The sequence below is a fragment of the Anolis carolinensis genome, chromosome 4 (assembly GCF_035594765.1).
Source record: "Anolis carolinensis isolate JA03-04 chromosome 4, rAnoCar3.1.pri, whole genome shotgun sequence".
Taxonomy (NCBI): Eukaryota; Metazoa; Chordata; class Lepidosauria; order Squamata; family Dactyloidae; genus Anolis; species Anolis carolinensis.
Window position 1 is genome coordinate 137,952,525 of NC_085844.1, and position 21,563 is coordinate 137,974,087.

General features: G+C 39.1%; 1 protein-coding gene across 4 annotated transcripts in view; it reads right to left on the reverse strand.

The window, feature by feature from the left end:
- Positions 1-661: 661 nt before the first annotated feature.
- The window catches only part of afap1 (actin filament associated protein 1), a 57,400-nt gene continuing 36,498 nt past the window's right edge, over positions 662-21,563 (reverse strand). The window contains exons 8-17 of one of the 4 annotated variants that reach the window (XM_003220014.4): positions 20,849-20,998; positions 19,477-19,688; positions 17,839-17,984; positions 15,140-15,257; positions 13,561-13,818; positions 11,076-11,190; positions 9,794-9,958; positions 9,339-9,529; positions 8,350-8,511; positions 662-5,992 (exon numbers count right to left, since the gene is read on the reverse strand). In XM_003220014.4, the coding sequence (XP_003220062.2) occupies positions 5,966-5,992; positions 8,350-8,511; positions 9,339-9,529; positions 9,794-9,958; positions 11,076-11,190; positions 13,561-13,818; positions 15,140-15,257; positions 17,839-17,984; positions 19,477-19,688; positions 20,849-20,998 (1,544 nt within the window). In that variant the 3' untranslated portion in view covers positions 662-5,965. Of the gene's footprint in view, positions 5,993-8,349; positions 8,512-9,338; positions 9,530-9,793; positions 9,959-11,075; positions 11,191-13,560; positions 13,819-15,121; positions 15,258-17,838; positions 17,985-19,476; positions 19,689-20,848; positions 20,999-21,563 lie in introns of all 4 variants that reach the window. The other 3 variants (XM_062979512.1, XM_003220015.4, XM_062979513.1) reach the window with 3 other exon arrangements.

Below are 21,563 nucleotides of genomic sequence, written 5' to 3' on the forward strand. Positions count from 1 at the left end.
TACGGCCCTTGGGCCACATGCAACCCCCTAAAACCATTTATCCGGCCCTGTCGCCACTGCCTGTCCGGTGGGTTTGTCTCCACAGCGGCAAGGTTTGTCCCCGCGATGGCAGCTCCCTCCTCCTCCACCAAGGAAAGTGTGTGTGGCGCAGAGGAGGGAAAGGCTGCCTCCTCCCTTGCCTGGTGTGCTCCTTCCAATGCTTTGCTTGTGCTTTTTATCACAGTATTTTAATTGTTAGTTAATTAATAATTATTAGGGGGTGCTGTGCTTCTGCTTTTGGTGCACAAAGGCAAAAGGGGGTTGGACTAAATGGCCCAATGGGCACAGGAGGTTCCATACCGAGCACAATCTGAAGACCTTAGCAGCAGATCTGGCGGAAGATAACATGGTACATGTTACAAGGGTTTGAGAAACTACCGGGACCCACAATCTGTGAAGGCTGTCTGTTGATCGGCTGTGTACTGACCTCCACACATTAAAAAAAACCTCACATACAGGCATCTTCGAAGAACTTGGAAGGCCATAATACCCGGACAATGAGGGATCCTCAAAGTAAGTAAGTAATCCTAATACCAAAAAAAATAAAAATAAAAAACCTAACTAGTTGGCTTGTCAAGATGACACAAACTATCAAGCAACACGTCAGAACATGAAACGAGTAGAATTTTCACAGGTTATCTTTTATTAATAATGTGAATTCATATGTTACACCAATTAGGTGCCTGTCATTCTTCTTTCTGGGTCAGAAAGGTAAAAAAAGACAACTGTAGCCAACAAGGCCTAGGTGTCTTGTGGCTTTCTTATTAGGGCTCTTTAAAAAATCACATATGTGTTTTCTCAGAAGAAAAGGGTTGGCCTCGATGGCCAAGTTCCATTGAGTCCAGCATTTAGTTCTTAACAGCAGCCATGCACTGAGAAATACAGAGGAAATGAAATCTAAAATGAAACACAATGAAAGCTCACAAATGACAGCCTTGCCTTTGAAAACACAGGAAGAAAAATAATTAATACAGGAGCATTAAAACGGTTACAGTAGTAGTGAAAGGCTGATACAAAATTACAAAAACACCAATTTTTTTTAAAAAAAATGAAAATTCTTCCCCTCAAATAATCTTGATATTTGAAAAATATACCTACAACCTAACCCCAAGATGTCAAATAGAACTTGCATAAGAATGATTCAGGAAATCTGAATTGGTACTTTCCTCACATACAAAGAAATGTAATGCATACAAAACCTTTTTAAAGTCGTCAGAAATGTTATCGAAATATCCAAATCACTAATTTAGCCATCTTGTCTGCTCAATGCCTTTGAAATATATGCTTGATCAGGGAGGATACAGTTTGCTCAGGATAACCTCAATCCTCAATTCTATCGTATGTGCTGCCAAATAAGGGAATGAACACTGGTTCTGACTCTTGCCCAAACATAGACCTCGGGAGGGGAAACAACTTTCTTTCCACTACCTTTTCCTACAAGGAGGAGAATGGTAATGTACAACTTGGGAGAGAAATGAAGGGAAGAACAAGAAGGTGGCATTTGGGAGAACAGATTATACCGAGCAAATTGTATTACTGTAATAGAAAAAAGCAGTCTACTTCAGGCAGCACCATGAATTGTGTGTGTGTGGGCATACATAAATAAAGGCCACTTATATCTGTGCCCCTGGTGGCACAGTGTGTTAAAACGCTGAGCTGCTGAACTTGCGGACCAAAAGGTCCCAGGTTCAAATCCCGGGAGCGGAATGAGAGCCCGCTGTTAGCCCCAGCTCCTGTCAACCTAGCAGTTCGAAAACATGCAAATGTGAGTAGATCAACAGGTACCACTCCGGCGGGAAGGTAACGGTGCTCCATGCAGTCATGCCGGCCACATGACCTTGGAGATGTCTATGGACAACGCTGGCTCTTCAGCTTAGAAATGGAGATGAGCACCAACCCCCAGGGTCAGTCATGACTGGACTTAACATCAGGGGAAACCTTTACCTTTATATCTGAATGGTCCAGTAAAATATTTAATATGGAGCAGAGAAGGAATAGGATTTTGGGCTGTACTGCAGTCAAGAAAAGGGCGTTGGCTGGCCCTAAGCAGAATATACTCTTTACCTTGTTCTCAGGACCTGCTCTCACTGCTTACAACCCCCTTTCTATGCACATACCAAGCCCAAATTCTAGATAAGATTTATCTGGTGAGATGATCTATAGAGTCCACAAAAACACACACAACAGGTGGGTTGCTGTAAGTATTTTGGGGTGTATGGCCATGTTCCAGCAGGATTCTGCTGGAACACGGCCATACAGCCTGAAAAACTCACAGCAACGCAGCGATTCTGGCCATGAAAGCCTTTAACAATATAACTTATACAGTAATTTGTTAAGATTTACTCTGCAGAATAGAAGACTATGATTGTGAAAACTCTCCCTTTCAGGCTTAAGTCAACAGACATCACACACACTGAGGCATGGAAACATACCTTCGGGGGATCCTAATCACACAAGGTTGTGCCAAAAGGCAATATGTGACACAGTGGCTGTTGGGATATGTCTCACATTAAGCCTTTAATGTGGCTTTGCTTCTTTCTAGGTTCTCTTCTCCCCCACCCAAACTTTTTTTCCTCACAAGCTCTAGATCTTGGTCAGGATCCTGACTGGTGCCCTAGGCTGAAGTATGGGGGGCTAATGGGAAAAGGCCACAAGGAGCAACAGGGATGAAGGGAACCAGGCACAGGAGAAATGGGCTGCCCAGAAGTGGAAGATTTTACCTGCTTTCTCTCACCAGAGCTGGGTAACACTGGGAAATGGTAACTAACAGCATGGGGCTCCAGCCATTGCATCTGCTTCATTCAGGGCTGAAACAGCTAAGTAACAACAGTAACATTACAAGGCCTCTAGGGCTACAGGAATGTATCTGTGAATTATATCAAGTTTTGCTTGCTTTTCAAGACTGCTAAATGCCATGGAGATAAACTATGGCAAATATGCTTGCTTTAAGATCAGAAGGCCAAACAAGTACCCATATCTGTTTTAGAAAAGCTACTATAACACATAGAACACAAAACAAAAGGAAGCAAACTCAAGGGAATGATTTCTCTAGCAGGCCTGAAACAAATAGCATTGCTACATATTCCTTCTCCGTTTACTACACTGACATACAATTCTGTTTTGGACAGGTTACAGTATTTCTAAAGATCTCTGCATCCAAATGCACACATTTTTTTTAACAGAATATACACTTGTGCACATTTTAATTAAATTGGCGAGGCAGGTTGAGACAGTGCTCTTGTGATCACCAAGAAGAGCCAACCAGCCAGCACTTTACATAGCCAAATAATTGTCATAAGGCCAGCTAATCCGTATCCTATCATTTCTTTTTCCTAGAGATGGGCTGACTCAAACAAACCTGTTGACTTTTGATGTGTTTACAACGTAAACTTTACATCTACCCTAAATGGAGCAACTACAGGTGCAAAGCAGGCTCATGATTTAACTTAGGCACATCTGAGTAAAGCTCAGGTTTAGTGGAATTTGCCAGCCTACAAAACGAGAAGAAAATGCAGCAGCTAAAACTGAACATGTGCCCCCTGCTCAAAACCATTTGAAAAATGAAAAAAACAAAATCGCACATATCTGGCGAAGGAATTTTAAGTTGCCTACTTCGTGTTACAAAAAGTGTGATCCATTTAAAAGGTACCGCTAATAGAAATTGCTTCCTCATTAAACATATTGATCAGTTGTCTAGTATACAACATAAATATATATATATCCATAACTTAAAATATTTAATGAAATATACAAATAAATTAGTTTAAAATAATTTGGCTAAACAAAATATAATTTTGCATAAACTTCCTTGCAGTGACAATTCATGTGATACTGATGATATGTCTGCTCTGCACACATCAGGCTGTTACCATTGCCAAATCATCAAAAAACCCAACAATCTTTGAAGGATAAATGATAAAGATGAAAGGAGCTCGCAGCAGCATGGTAGCACTGCACAGACTCACAAGACTTTGGCCAAACCAACCCCACATCTGGAACAGTGTTAGACAATTCTGGGAGAGGGGAGGGGGGCTCTATCAGAAGTCAGGAAAGAAAGTTGAGAAAGTTGGAACCTTCTTTCGGAACAGACCTAATGTTCATGGCAGGATGGCTCTGTCTTGCATCTGATACCAGAAGTGTGATGATACTGGAGCAGCCTATACACCAGGACCTCTGTATTTTCATCAGGTCACATAAAAAATTGGGAGTGGGAACACAAGTGTTAAAAGACAACAATCTTAAATTATGTCCATGTTTCTTTGAGAGGTGCAGAAGGGTGAAAATGTATACAACCTGTTTCAAACAGTCAAACCACTTCATAAACATTATTGCAGTAATCCTTACAACAACCCTGCAAAATAGGCCAGTATTGTGTTCTCCCCCCCCCTACTGCAAATTGGAAATTGGAGCTAAGACACGGTGCCTTGCCTTCCCAGCTCATAGCTCATTCATGACCCCTGTGATACAGCAGGAAAAAGTTCCATTATTTTTCTTATAAAAATAGAAAATAACCATAAATAAACTGACACATATCATTGTAACAGAGATCACTAAAGGTAACAGTTGTATAGGCGTCATAATAATTAGAACATTTTGATCTGTTCCAGAAATTCATTGCTGGTTGAATTTTCCGCTTAACAGTGAAAATAGTTCTCTCAGAAATGTAGAAGGATATGAAACATCAGTTATGACATCTTTTTCTTGGAGAGTTTTGAAATGTATCAATGCTTAAATTGGTCCTTGGGTTATTTAATATTTTCTTTCCACAGATCCCTCTCAAAATGGCAGATGTCACAGATGGGGATTTTAAGGGGGAAGTCACAAATGTGTGCTCATTTTCTGTGTAGTTGTTTCTGAAGTAGTATCTGTTGCTGTTGAACATTCAAAAACAATTTAAAACATGAGAATAAATAAATAAAAATATATTTAAAAACAAGAGTTCAATACAATGGCAGTCCTTTATATTTGCAACTGGAAGGGTCCTTCTGATAGTACCAAGGCTGCTTCCCAGCTACATTTTGTCCTCCTCTAGTTGCTGACCATTGTGAAAAACAGAAGGTGTGCAACCTCAGCAATGGCCACAGCTTTCAATTCTTCTCCCATACAGAACTCATAAAGACTTACTGAATGTCACAAAATATTCAGTCGCCACATTTTTCCAGCAACCTCTATAGGGAGTCAACTTTTGTTTTCATATAAAATGATTAAAGCTATCTAAAACTATTTCAAATAGGTATTTAAACATGCCAATCTCCATTTCCATCTAACACAGTTGCTAGTGCTTGTTTTATTTGATCCTGCTACGTAATCATTTCAAATGCTCCTTTTATTCTTCTAGTACAGGCAGTCCCCAAGTTATAAACAAGATAGGTTCTTAAGTTGAATTTGTTTGTAAATCGGTACAGGGGGATTTTTTAGTGTAATGCCAGCCAAAATATATGTTTTAGCTTTGGATAGCATAGGGAAAGTTTAACATCCTTGTGATGTTTGTTTTGCCGTCTTTGCCACTGTTCAGAAGATTTCATTCTGTCCCTATGATAATTGGATTTTGAAAAATTTGGCTTGTTGTGGCAACAAGGATTGGTTGGAAAGCTTCAATGGAGACTCCTTTCCCCCATGATAACTCTTCCAAGAGTGAATTTCCCTTCTGAGAGATAGATTTCTCTCACTTTCTGTCTCACCCCTGTTCTTAACTGTGAGTCATTTGTAAGTTGGATGCTTGTAACTCGGGGACTGCCTGTATTACAAATCAAATGTCGCTCTAAAAAATGACACATTCAAGGCTATCTTCCTCTTGGCTGCTCTAGACTTATTCGCCATTAACTGAACGAGATTGACAAACTCTTTTTACCACTGTGCAGAAACCCTTTCTCAGTCCATCTTGAGTCATACCAAACAAGCCTTTACAACAAGATGTGTTACATCTCTATGTTCCATTTTTCAGCTCCCACTCCTAGAACAAGGGAGGAAAGCAACATAATCAAGATTTGTCACAATAGATTTAAATATATTTCCATGTCTTTTAAGCACATGCACACCACAACTTTCAGGAGGTCACCACAATCCATCAGGAAAAGGGGATACAGTTTCATTTTTGCAGATTAGAAGCATCAATCTGAATGCAGACACAGTTAGGATGAACATGAAATTAATACACAAAAAAGGCATGATGCAGTTTTTTTTACTTACCAGTTGGCTAAAATGAAAGAAATGAGACAATTCCACAGAGAATGATTAGAGTCTGTGAATCTTATTAACTTCACAATGGTATTAAACTTGCCAGTAATATAATTTCAACAAGTGTTTGGTCACAATTAAAACCAGAACAGTATATGGAGATTGGATGCATTGGGATGGGGCCTTTGTACCCACAAATTCACCCATCTGCAGATTGATATAGCAATATACAGGCAGTCACCGAGTTACAAGTAAGATAGGTTCTGTAGGTTTGTTTTTAAGTTGAACTTGTAAGTTACAACAGATAAATTTTTAAGTGTAACTCCAGCTACACATGCATATATATGTGAATGAAGGATTTGGATAGCATAGGGAAGGGTTAGCACTCCTATGGTGTTTGATTTCCTGTCTATTTCCCGTATTTAGAAGATTTCACCTCACTTTCTATCCCTGTGATAACTGGATTTTGAAAAAAAATGCCTGTTGTGAAAATAAGGACAGGTAATAAAAAGCTTCAGTGGAGACACATTTTCCCCATGTTAACTCTTTCAGGAGTGGGTTTCCCTTCTGAGGTGTAGATTTCTCTCACTTCCTGTTGTCTCACCCCCGTTCTTAATTATGAGTCATTTGTAAGTCAGATGTTTGTAACTCAGGGACTACCAGATCTTGACTTTCCTATTTTATATAAGGGACATCGTTTTACTATACCCTTGTATGTCTTGGGATTTGAGAATCCATGAGTTTTGGTATCCATTGCGGGACTTGGAACCAAACCCAGCAGACATTGTGGTCCACTGTATTTTACTTAAGGGGTTTGATTTTTCTGTAGGCATGTTGTGGTACAGTTGCTCCTTTGTATCCACGGATTTAATAGTCTGATATTTTTTTTAAAAAAAACATTTGATTTGTAGATTGATCGATCTATCTATCTATCTATCTATCTATCTATCTATCTATCTATCTATCTATCTACTGTGTTTCCTGAAAATAAGAGCGTCTTATATTAATTTTTGCTCCCAAATACACACCAGATCTTTTCAGAGAATGTCTTATTTTGCTCCCTCCTCCTCCGCTGAGGAAGGTGTGCATGGCGCAAAGGAGAAGGAGGGAAAAGCACATGCCTTTCCCTCCTTCTCCTTCACGCCACATGTGCTTCCCTCGCCGAGGAAGGCTAAGGAGGGAAAGGCGTGTGCTTTTCCCTCCTTCTCTTTCGTGCCACATGCGCCTTCCTTGGGGGCGGCAGCTCCCTCCTCTTAGGTCTTACTTTCAGGGGATGTCTTATTTTCAAGGAAACACGATATAATTTTTATTTATAGATTTCTCAATCAAAATGTATAAATATACATCATTTCCCCATTTTACAATATCTTAGACAAAAGGGTATACCATATTTTATACAAATCAACAGAAAAAAAAAATCAATCACACCATAAGTATACTTATCTGTTTTTAACTTTCCCCAGTTACAACTTATGCTATATATATCCATACTACACCTTTTTATCTACTTATAAATGTTTTATTTCTATATTATTATTGCTATTAATATTATACCTTTTGCCCCTCAGCCCTTGCCCTTATTTTGTGCCACCTTCACCAGGATCAACCAACTCATCTTGTTTCACAAGTCCAAAATTTCATTGCTTCTGTTGCCGGCTTGTATCCCTTTCCTTCGTTAAAGATATACTCAATAAATTTTCCCCATATTTTCCAAAAATCTGTTTGTTTCAATATTCCCTTTTTAATTTTTACATTGCAAGTTAACTTGTCATTAATAGCTATATTCCAGATTTCTCTGTACCATTCTTCTAGTTGTAGATCTGTTTTATACACCTGGGATCGCATAAAAATTTCTTGGACAAAAAGGGGTCGCAGGTTGAAAAATGTTTAAAAAGCTCTGCACCAGACCACCTCTTGTCTTTTTATTTGAAGAGCAGATGGTCTGAAACATTAATGTGAAAAGCTTTCCCATCTATCAAAATGTTTTAATGCCTATTTCTATGCCAGTTTCCATTTTCTAATGCCAGTTTCCATGCTCCTAACAAGGAGCAACTCATCTTTCAAGATAGAAGACAAAGAAACCATGGCAGGCAGGCACGGTAGAAAAGCATGCAATATGGATTGTAGTCTTACTTTTGCCTTCTGAAGGACATGGCCTCTACATGGGGAACTGCTTGAAGAGGAATGTCTTTTCATGACAACGGCACTGTTCACAGGCACAGAAGTTTCAGTATCACTTGTATCACAGCTGGAAATGGGTGAATTCTCCAGGGTCTGGTGCTTTAGAACGGGAGACTGAGTGGAAATACAAACCACGGCTTGAAATCATAGCAACTTCCAAAAGATAGTGCAAGAGTGAAGACTCTGTCATGCACAAACCTTCTGTCATGCACATTCTGATTGACTGGTTTCCTAGAATTATATACAGTAGTCTCACTTATCCACATAAATGGGCCAGCAGAACATTGGATAAGCGAAAATGTTGGATAATAAGGAGAGACTAAGGAAAAGCCTATTAAACATCAAATTACGTTATGATTTTACAAATTAAGCATCAAAAGTATCATGTTTTATAACAAACTGACAGAAAAAGCAGTCCAAAACACGGTAACATTATGTAATTACTGTATTTATGAATTTAGCACCAAAACATCACAATATATTGAAAACATTGACTAAAATACATTGGCTACTAACAAATTAACTACAAATAAAGATAGAATTGCATAAAATGAACTTACAACAACAACACTGTTGGAAATTAAATCCATAAACAGTTCAATTCTTGCTGCCTAGAGAAACAGCTGTGGATCGGGGCGGGAGGCAAATTGCGTTGGATAATTCAGAACATTGGATAAGCGAATGTTGGATAAGTGAGACTCTACTGTATTTTGAAAAAGTAGTAAAATTATAAGACTTTGCAAATATCAAAATTCTTGACCCATGAAATTGACCTGTTTCATTAGCAGCATAATACTCCACATTAATCAATATAAGGAAAACACCATGGGCATTTCCCTGGTTACAGATCACATCAGTTCTGACTGGTGTAGCTCAACTGAAATCGCCTAGTAAGTGCCTTTCTCTTTCTAGATTGGGAGCAGCATTTTAAGAGGTTGTACCTGTGCAGTTGAAGTTCCTGATTTGGGTTCAATTGCCAGCCCCAGTGTGATGCCACCAGCCAAGGCTTTCTTCAGGTTCTCTTTCACCTCTGTCAACTCTAGTTCTAGACTAACACGTTCAGATTCTTTCAACTTGCACTCTTCTTCCAGCTTCTTTAATTTATCTTCAAGGATAATTAGAGGTTTCCTTCCTGAAATCCAGAGATAGCATAAGTGAGTCCGGGGGTGGGGGGGGGGGGGGGAATACTACAATCGGCAGCATTCATCGCTAGTCAGTAGGGCCACTGCACAATAAGTAACTTCAGAATAGAGATATCAGAGGAAAGCAAGTAAAATAAGGAATTCAACTGTATTCGTGGTTGGATTGTGACTTAACCCTCTTTTGCTGCTGCTGGAAGTGTTCTTCCTGGGATTCTGATATTATACTAAACACTAACATTAAATGATCAACATACCGACATTTGCTTCAAGTGCTGCCCGAAGGTCCTTCCTTTCTTTTCGAAGCTGAGCCAGGCGATTTCTCAGAGCTTCTTTTTTCTTTAACAGCTCTTCCTCTTTCGTTTGTAACTTCTTTGCATCAGCTTCAACTCGGTTCTTGCCATATCTGTACTGTTCTGCACCTGTACATGAAAGTTATTGGACATTTGAGACTAGAAGGAAAAATTCAGCCATGTCGCCACATCCTAGCAACAACCTAATATACTGGTGGCCATTTCCCTAGGATATTCAAGTCCTTACTCAAATGCTTCCTTATCCCTAAACCTTACTTAGAAATCTCTACTTGAACCATATCTTTTCACCCTATTGCTCTAATTGGTCCAAGTGTGTAAAGCCTATAAAATCAGTTTCTTAGTATGTTTACAAAAGGATAAGTAATGATATCAACTCTCGAGTGTTATCTGGAAGCCAACAGGAAACTGATCCATGAGATTAAGGGCCCTTCCACATAGCCATATAACCCAGAATATCAAGGCAGAAAATCCCACACTATCTGCTTTGAACTGGGTTATCTGAGTCCATACTGCCATATATTGCAGTCCCAAGCAGAAAAAGTGGGATTTTATTCAGCTATGTGGAAGGGGCCTTAGACATCTGAAGTGAAGTTGGAGTAGTTGTACAGGCAGTAGCATCCACACCAGCAAAGCTGCACATAAAAAGACCGGAAAGCTTCCAAGGGTATGGAGTAATTAAGAGACATAAATGATATTTACTTAGAATGTAAGACAAAGAGTTTCACTGATTTTTATAGTTGTCCCTTCATTGCATGGCATCCTCCACACAGTGTGGCTATTTGGATGAAATGAATATATAAAATATCTCAAAAAGACTACATTCCCACATATAATGCTGAGACCAGAAAGACTGGCTCTTCTCTCAAGCCCATCACCATGGGAGATATACCAGGTGGAAACACAGAAGAGGGCCTTCTTAGTGGATGTTCCAGATTATGAAACTTTCTATAAAACATATGCAAGGGATATTTCAAATGTACAGACTACTGTTCTTTTAATGCTTGTAGCTTGTATCTACTTGTAGGTCAGTGATGCCAAACTTGTGGCCCTCTGGGTGTTTTGGACTTCAGCTCCCAAAATTCCTGGCTATTGGACAAGCTGGCTGGGACTTCTGGGAGTTGAAGGCTCAAACATCTGGAGGGCCACAAGTTTGACAACTCTATTTTAGGGTAACTTCTAAGGAAAAGACATTTCCAAAGACAAGAGATGAACAGGGAACACTCACTAGAGGTGCTGCGTTTCACATTTGAAGAAAATTCTGATTTCTTCTGTGGATTGTTTAATGTTCTTCCTTTCCCCACAACTCCATTTGTTGCTGTAGAAACTTTCTTTCCTTTAAACTGTTAGGAAAGTCAAATATTTATTTAGTGATTTCATACTTCCTTTAGATTAAAAAAACTAAAGTTATCAATCTGAAAGCAGATCACAAATTCAAAACTAGTTCCATTGAAACTGTGCACATTAAGCAGCAGATAAGGGGAAAGCATCTACAATTGCTATTAGGAAGCACAGAAAAGTGAGACCAAGCATTTCTTAAGGCACAGAATGTAGGCTTCAAAACTTCAAACACTGTTTCAAAATTAGCTACACTATTCTGCAAGTGTGGGACAAAAATAATTACAATAGATACATCCGCTCAGAAGCAATTGAGATAATTACGGGTAAGCAATAGTTTAGCCACAAAACATGAAATCAAGAACTTTGATCATTATTCAACCTGCAAAATGTCCAATAAAGGCTACTTGGGGGTTTTGTGAGTCAATAACAGAATTCCAGAACAGAATTTGGAGTTCTGTTCTACAGCTTCATAAGTAACTAGTTAGGTCTATTTCAAAAATTCTCACTCTTCCACACAGTAACTTCTGCCCCATTATAGGTGTCCTTTTCTTATTGAATAGCACTGTTGAAAACTAGAAATCACTGGGAATGTGAAACTCATATTTTTAAAAGAAGCATGTGAATGTTGTGGAAATATGATGAAATATAATACCCTTTCAAAGCAAACGATAGTGGTGTACTGCAATGCACATTATGGAATAAACAACTAACATCCTAGTGTTTATTTTCAACTTTCCAAGGTCTTTTCAGGTTCGACAAAAAACAAAAGTAGACTAAATCTCAAAATGCCAGAAAACATGTATTTATCATTAATGTACATAACGTATTTCAGTTTAATCTGTAGGAGTGAACTCAATTCCAATGGGTCTTCCGGAAAAAAATTAAAATACAGGTCATCCCAGAGTTACAAACATCCAACCAAATGACTCACAGTTAAGAACAGGGGTGAGACAACACAAAGTGAGAGAAATCTACCCCTTGGAAAGGAAATTCACTCCTCAAAGAGTTATTATGGGGAAAAGGTGTCTCAGGTGAAGTTTTATCACCAATCCTTGTTTCCACAACAGGCCAAATTTTCAAAATCCAATTATCACTGGGACAGAAAGTGAGGTGAAATCTTCTGAACAGAGGTACAGTCGGAAAAAGAAACACCATAGGGGTGTTAACGCTTCCCTATGCTATCCAAAGCTTATATATTTGGCTGGAGTTACACTTAAATCCTGTTCGTAATTTGGGGACTGCCTGTATTCAGAAACAGGTGTAGCTGTTAGTAAAGCATCTGCTAAGATCTACATGGGCTACACACAGATCTTACAGCAATTTGTATTTAACTGCCAGTGTTTAGTCTTTATTTTATAATTATTTACAATAATAAGTTGCATTTAATGCTACCGAGTTTTATATGGCCTTTAAACACATTGAATACACAAATAATTATTTGGCATTTTGAGATCTGATCCATTTTTTCTTCTCCTTCTTGACTTCAGCACAACTCCTTTGGAAAAATTCTGATGAACATCTAAACTGAGCTACCAGAACATTATTTTTTTAAGAACTGCAATGCCAGATGGTAAAGTGGCAGTTCACCCCATGTTCTAAATCAGTTTCAGCAGATGGAAAGCTGTGACACTGCAACTTGGCTGTAAGGTTTTGGGGTAGTCAAGAAAACAACTGCTGTGTCGACACTCTGCCTCAATTACTTGTGGGAGTTTTATGATCTCCTTTGCACTTATGGTGCATGAAGGAAATGTCTAACAGGATAGCATCCTGACAGGACTGTGTAAATAATAAATTGTATTTAAATAGAAGACAGGTTGCTTCCATTTAGAATTAAAGGATACCTTCTGCGCAACACAAGGATAAAGAAGATCTATCAACAACAGCTTCCAATGTAGCCTCTGAATTGTAAACCTATGCTGAGTCCATTCTACTTTGATTAATTCCTGCTACTGGTACAGATCTACTCAAGTGTTGCAAGACTTCACTGCCCCATGAATAATTTCTTAGTCAAAATCTAGATTGATCTACTACCCCAAGTAGTGCTGCAAAGGTTTAAAGACTTAAAAAAAATTATATGAGATTATATTCTCTGGCAGACAGCATTTCTGACGAGTTAAGAATCCTAGTGAAAAGGTACTATGTGACATTATTGAAAATATAAGCAATTTATTTATTTATTTGTTATTCAGGCTTATATGCCGCCACTCCCCTAGGGCTCGGGGCGGCTTACAAGAACAGGCTAAAATCTAAAACAATTTAAAAATAGCAGTAACAGAAATCAAAAGCCTGCTGAAACAGGTGTGTCAGTGCATTACGATATATACAAAAACAAGAATAGAAAGTTGAATTAAAAGTATGAAGTGCTACAGTACCTGTGACACTGATCCCCTCCCCACAGCAGAAGTATTAGTGACAGATTGAGCAGAAGACAGATTGGATGAGACAGGGTGTTTATAGTGGTTAGAAGACAATTTGTCAGTAGATAACCTATTGGTTTTTCTGTCAGCCGATGGACAGCGTGCAAAGATTTTCGGAGACGGCAAATTATCATACAGGCCCATGTTATCATAAAGCCCATCTTCTCCTGTGTTTCTGCTACGAGAAGTAGGAAAGCCATCTTCTGGTTCCCACTGAAACACACATACTTAGTAAATTAGCATAAATGCCATGCACTTGGGGAAGAAACTGTATCATTAGAAAGTTAACTGGATAATTAAGATTTCCCCCCCACACACACACACCATCAGCACATCTGCATTTTATTCTAAAAGCTTAAAAGAGCATTACTGATTTTATTTTACAGATTTTTAAAATCTCAGTTCTCATATTACATATGGGAGGTTTTAGTACAAGCAAAGAAGGTAAGTCAAAATAAGGAGTGGCTTATCTGGGTGTCCCACACTAGTGTTACTCCTAAAGTAATTCAAGATGTAGCATCCATGCTGTCTGCATTATTGATCTTATAAAAATCTTAATGAAGCAAGCCACAAATCTGGTTCAAAATCACAAGGGAAACAAGACAGCTAACTTATGACCAATCCCACACCAAAGTTGGCATTTTAAGGGCCCAGTTCAAATCATAATAGTGCTGCTCAATGTATCAGGGATTGTTTGGATGTGAATAAGTAATAAGAGGTGCAAAACCCTCCCCTCATTTCACATGATTAACTGAGTAGGAGACTTTATGGTTTCTTAAACCACAGATTTTCAATATATCTGGAGCAGGATTATCTCTCAGCATCTAATAGCACGTTTTGGCAATCCTTTTGGCCCTCTTATTTCAGCTAAAACATAAAAATCAAATTTCAGAGAAAACTGAAGAGACAATCTAGTGACAATCCAGTATATTTTTAGAAACACATTTCAGCCTTTTAGAACACCAAACAGGCAAATTGGGACCTGGAAGGGGGGGGGGGGGCATGGTCCCCAAGCCTGATGCATTATGTGATGCATCAGGCTTGTCCCTTTTGTCAGTGGATTACTGGCCCAGTTCCTTTAGAGAATGATAAATAAACTGAATCAAAAACTGCAACCAGAATTTGATTTGTTGAAGCCAAACTAAGCAATTAAAAGGTTATTCTTTTTGAGATTGACATATGCAAGAGGGTATCAGAAAAACAGTCCACAAAGGTGGGTGAACAAAGGACACAGCATCCTCCTCCTGTTTTATTTCGCAAAAATTGAGCCTTTATCCAATCCTTACTTGATCTTTCTCCAGGGAGCTGCATTAACTTTTTGGCATAAACCAACCAAAAATACTGGTGAACATATATTCATGTTGTCTTGCATGTGCATCTAATCTTGAAATAATACGCCTCATATATTTTAGCAATCTGTAAGTAAGACACAGTCAACCGTATTTTAGGATCATGGCCAATAATACTCTTTTAAGTGGCTTCACAGGCATTGGAGGACATAAATGATTTGACCTACACAAAAATCAATTCTTACTGATCCATTTATGCAAGGAACATCGTCATAATGAAGTGCCATCCCACTGGGACATGCGTAGCCATTGGTAGGATTTCCTCGATAAGGATTAGTAGAGAGAACCCGTCTGTTCATAAAACTAAAACAGAAACACAAAACAGTATGCATACCTACATTTCTGGTGAATCATATGTGACAAAAACATGATTAATTCTAGCCTCCTCCCCGCAGAAGTGTTCCTTTCATTGGTCCCCCAGCTTTATATTACAGAAATACACAGCATAGTATTGCAAGCTAACATTTAAGCCAAAAAGCTATTGTTTAGTCAGTCGCAAGGCCAAACAGGGTATAGAGTTACAGCCTGTGCTGGATGCGGTTACACATCCCTTGAAGGTGCAGGTTCGCAGCTTGAGAGTTCTCCTGGACTCATAGCTGAGCCTGGAACCTCAGGTTTCGGCAGTGGCTAGTGCGGTTTTTTTGCACAATTAAAACTTGTGCGCCAGTTGCGCATGTACCTTGGGAAGTCAGACTTCGTCAAGGCAGTCCACACTCTCGTTATATCTAGGTTAGACTACCGCAACATGCTCTACATGGGGTTGCCTTTGAAGACTGTTTGGAAGGTTCAAATAGTCCAATAAGAAGCAGCCAGGTTAATAACTGGGGCGGTGTACAGGGAGCACACAACTCCCATGTTGCGTCAGCTCCATTGGCTGGCAGTTAGCTACTGAGCACAATTCAAAGTGCTGGTTTTGGCCTATAAAGCCCTAAAAATAGTCCAATAAGAAGCAGCCAGGTTAATAACTGGGGCGGTGTACAGGGAGCACACAACTCCCATGTTGCGTCAGCTCCATTGGCTGGCAGTTAGCTACTGAGCACAATTCAAAGTGCTGGTTTTGGCCTATAAAGCCCTAAATCAGGGGTCCTCAAACTTTTAAAGCAGAGGGCCGGTCCACAATCCTTCAGACTGTTGAGGGGCCGAATGATCATTTGAAGAAAAAAAATGAACAAATTCCTATGCACACTGCATATGTCTTATTTGTAGTGCAAAAAAAAAACAACAACAACAACAACGAAAGAAAAATACAATATTTGAAAATAAAAACAATTTTAACCAACTCAAACCGATCAGGATTTCAATGGGAAGTGTGGACCTGCTTCTGGCCAACAAGATAGTCAAGTTAATTAGGCTTATTGTTGTTGTGTGCCTTCAAGTCATTTCAGATTTTGGGCGAGCCTAAGTCAAAATTTATTATTTATTTATTTATTTATTTATTTACTACATTTATATCCTGTCCTTCTCACCCCGAAGGGGACTCAGAGCGGCTTACAATTTATATCTATATACAATATATTTTATTATTAGCATAGAACAATATTAGCATTATATATTACTATATTGAATTATACCACTATATTGTAATATTATTAGTAATATTACATGTAATATATAATATATAATTAATATTATATGGTATTATGATTGGTATTACATTGTAATATTTCTATCAATATTATATGTATATAATATTATATTATTAAAACTGATATAAAAATATTATATTATAAAACTGAGGGCAGGGGCCAGGTAAATGATCTTGGAGGGCCGCATCCGGCCCCCGGGCCTTAGTTTGGGGACCCCTGCCCTAAATGGTCCCAGCCCAGTTTACCTGTCCGAACTCATCTCCCTCTATGAACCACCACGGAGATCAAGATCCTTTAGGGAGGCCCTGCTCTCGGTCCTGCCACCATCACAGGCGCAATTGACGGGGACGAGAGACAGGGCCTTCTGTGATTGCCCTTCGGCTATGGAACTCCTTCCCTGGCGAGTTTAGATCAGCTCCCTCCCTCCTGTCCTTTAGAAAGATGATAAAGACCTAGTTGTGGGACCAAGCCTTTGGGGCAGTGCAATAATGGCAGCAAAAGGAAATTTCACGGGTGACTTGTGATGGTTTTAAATAATGGTTTTCATGTGAAGATAACTGATTTTAGTGTTTATGTATTTTTATGGTTTATTTTATGTTCCGGCATTGAATGTTTGCTGTATATACGTTGTGCTCTGCCCTGAGTCCCCTTCGGGGTAAGAAGAACGGAATATAAATGTTTAAAATAAATAAATAAATAAAATGGAAGGCTGTCATGATGATAAAATGTCTAAGAGGAACTCTTATACTGCGATGGCTGCAAAATGCCAATTATGGATTCCTAATAAAAGCATACACATTATGATTTAATAGCTAAATAGTAAAACTTATTATATAATTTTTTGTGTGCCTTCAAGTTGTTTCAGTTTATGGCAACCCTACAGTGTACCCATATCAGGGATTTTTTGGGCAAGATTTGTTAAGATGGAGTTTGTCTTTGCCTTCCTCTAAGAGAATGCCACTTGTCCAAGATCATCCCATAAGTTTTCATGGCCAAATCGGACTATGAATGTGGTCTCCAGTCACAGTTCAATATTAAAATTTTACCAAGCTGGATCTCTTACTCATAGCTAAATTCTATTGACTTCAGCTGAAATGATTCTATAGTAATTTACTATGTTTGGTAGGTTTTGCCTGCATGCATAGAAGCAGACAAACTCTGGGCACAGAGGAGTTACTGAGTTTTCAGCATGGCATCTACTAACAAAAGGATGACTGCTAAGGTTTTGTGTTACCAAGCGGAATCAACGAGAGCCTAGAATTTCTCAAAATATTCTTAAATGATTGAGCTCCTCCTACCAGAAGGTCTGCTTTGCAGCTTGAATGACACTTGCTGTTATGTCCACATCAATGTAGTCGTAGTGCAGAGTGCCAGGATCTGCAGAGGAGCCACTCTCGGCCAGCAAAATTCCAATCCACCTTCCCATGTCTTCTGAGGATGAAGCCTGTAGAAGAGGAGGAAAATCAAGGAAACTGTTATTCTCTTGCAAGGAAACAGAGCACTTAATGTGGGTGCAATCATTGTTGTTTGATTTTTGCTTTATCAAATTTAGTGAATTTGCCTTTCAATGAAAAAATAGACTCTAAAGTACTTCACAGACATTGTGGAATCCAAATATTAGATCAACAGGAGCAGACAAAAATGCATGGCAATGAATAAACAGCAAGATAAAAGCAGCAATAAAAGCATCACAACATATTACAAATTAAGAAATTGAGGAAATAAAAAGACACTTTGCCTGGCACAAAAAAGACATCTAAGCTGACATCAAGTGAGCCTCCTGAGAGCGAGGTTTCCAACAAAAGGGATGCCACAGCAAAGATGCACCTCAGAACACAAGAGCGGGAGGCCTCTCCAGGGGGCCTTACTAGAGAATAATTTCAGTTGAAGTCAGAAGACAGGGTCATCCTGGCATATGCAGTGCAACACAGGAAATAATTACACTGCACGATCAAACAGCTAACTTAATGAGAAAAGACACCATCTTGTTTCCTCAAATATTTCCTTCCTATGGACTTACTAATAAATGTAAATTAAAAACTAGGCAGAGATAATTAATTGAAGTCACTTTGCGACCTGAAAATGTAGGTCAATGACTTTATCCCCGTCTTGTAGAACTGGAGGGGGTTTGCTTTTGAAACTTGTTGTAAATAGAGGCAGATGGAAAAAATCGTAACAGAATTATTAGACACCTCTAGGAAAATAGCAGTAAGTTGTGTGTAAATAGAACAAGAGTGAAAATTTAAGAGTACCATATGAGCTCCTAATACCAAAAAATTATAGTAAAGGCAAAGCATGGACTCAAAAAAAGTGGGCATTTAAATTTTTTTGGAACATATTGCTTTCTCCATAAGCAGCAAGATCCTGTCTACACTCATCTCTGTAAAAGTGAAGTGGAGAAGCTTTTCTTAGAAGATGCATATGTCATTCATCATCTGGATGATGTCTGAGGGTCAGGCCACATCCCTGGTGTCACTTGGGTCCCCACAGAGAGAACCAGTTTTTCCTGCCTGTGCCTTAGTTAAGAGAGATGGTCCCTTTGTTCCTTTGCCTTCTCCATACAGTGGAAGAGGAGGTAAGGACACTCAGCCAATGCGTCAGAAGCCAGGTGACTCATGAGATCAGAGCTCTTCTAATTCTAACCATAACTCTCTTTTTCCTTCTGTACACAGTGAAGTGCACCCAGCAAATATTGCAGGATCCCAGTGAAGGTAGTGCTGTCTGCAAACTTCCACCACCTTTCCCACGTAGAAGGCAAAGGAGAAAAAGGAAGGGCAAACTGATTAAGGCACAGCTTTAAAATTGTGGATGAATTACTCTCCCTTCTGAGGGCAATGGCTTTGCTGAAGGGGATTTATCCCAAGGCCAGTCTAATTTGGTTCAATGACTGGAGGTTCCCCCATCTTTGATGTAAAATATGCTATTGAAAAACATACCTCTAAGACTGCAACCTCCTGTGCATTTCGAAGTAGGCGGAATGTCAGGGGATGCTTGGAGTCCAATCCCGGAATAACTTCACAACCACGGAGAGGGATAGAGACAATATGTGTCTTTAGATCTGTCCTGTCTTTGTGGAAAATGAGCTTATTATCTTTCACTCTGCACCAGCGTTCACGCCAACGGTTATTCGACAGCACATTAAGGTAACCTGCAGGAACCAGACAAAACAACATATTCACTGTTTTACTTCAGATAGGTTCAAGTTGCTCACCGAAACAAGGTCTTTATGTCTGAGGAGTACAGATTTCCCCATACTAGGAGAAGAAACAGGTAAAGCAAAGAAGGCAGGAAACTACAGAAGAATACAGAAGGCAGGAGACTGAGGGGTTGGCATCAAGGAAAATAACAGGTACAGGATGAGAAGTCTCAGAATAAGGAGAAAAATGAGTCAGGGGAGGAATTCTGCAAAACACAATTGTAACTGTTCATTCCCAAGTCAAAAAAGTATCTGATATAAGCTGTGTGACATAGAAAAAGTATATTGATCAAGTTAGTTAATGTAAAATCAAGCAAGACAAACAGCAATGCCAATGGCATGATATTTTCAACTGGCACGTCAAGATATATTTTGATGCAGATATGGCAAAAGCATGACCATGCAGCCACCACTGTTCTCTTTATGACCCTCTAGACGTCCATATTTTCTTGTGGCTTATAACGTCCTTGCAGTGATTTTGTCAAAGCTATTCTACACCCAGGAGAGGTCTTTTTTTTCCCTTGCAGTGAGTGACAGAAAGTTGACTTCAAGGACATTTCTTTTTTTGGAAAATGATCTCTCCTGAGCCTAAAAGGGCCCAAAAAGCACTCAAAATATGGCAGGATGGGGTGAGAACAAAAAATGCAAATAAAAAAATAAAAGGGCCTCCAGGCCACTATACTCATCCTTACTCTAATGCAGAGCTTTCTAAACATTTCATGTTGGTGACATACTTTTTAGAAATGCATTATTTTGTGACATAGCTTTACTAGCAAACCCAAACCTGACGTTAAGCCAACTCCTTTTAAGAGATACGTAAATTGCATGTGTCACCAAAATTAAATATTATAGAAACCCTTCACAATTTGGAAAGCTCCGGTTTAATGTAAAAGCAAGAACACTTGAGGCCTGAATGGAATTTCCTAGGCTACAGATTAGTGGAAGTGTTACAATGCTTAAAGTTGCTATTAAGTAATTCAAACCAAAATCTGAGAATACTGCCTTTTGAAGAACATAACTGTGAAGTGTGGGACACAGGTTTGGCTGAGCTTTTGCTTCTATGCTCTCCTTTCTAACTTAACTGCTACTGAGAATATAATGAGGCCACTCACCACATGTTGGGATATCTTCTTCAGCTGATGAGGTTTGTTCATCTGTGGAGGGTTTCTTCTTTCCTAAGCCAATTATCTTTGTTATCTTCTTCCCTGTTACTTTAGACACAGTGCTTTTGGAATCTGTCTTTGAGCTTTTTTTCCTTTTTACTGTCAAGAAAAAGATGAGCATGCTAGAATCAGAGGCAGCGGTGCAACAAAAATATTCACCAGGAGTAGGCGACAAAGGAGTAGTGAAAGGCCAATATAGTTGAATAGGTAATGTACCTATAGCTAGAGCACTGCATCAGCCATAAAATTAATTGGATACGTCTGTTTCCTCATTACATCCTTTCGGTGCTAATAAAGCACCATACTTTCCACTGATGAAAAGGGTTTATACATATAATTATGTATATTCATAATTAAGTCCTCTGTACCAAAGGTCAGTTCCGCTGCCAACTAAACCTTTTACTGTCTGGAGGTCCTGATCATTTCCTGTTTATTGATTAATGGCCTCTCAACTACCGTAATGACAGAATACGATGGGACTTGCATCTAAATAGGCAGAGATAAAATACTATTTAGATATTATTAAGAATGTGCCTTGTACCCTTAAGAATTGTGAAGATCTTTCTACGCATTTCTTGAAAGTAGAGAAGCACCCACAGCTCCCAACTTTTTGAGGCCAAGGGGCAGATCCAGAATTGTGTAGCAGGCACATCATAAAAGGGGT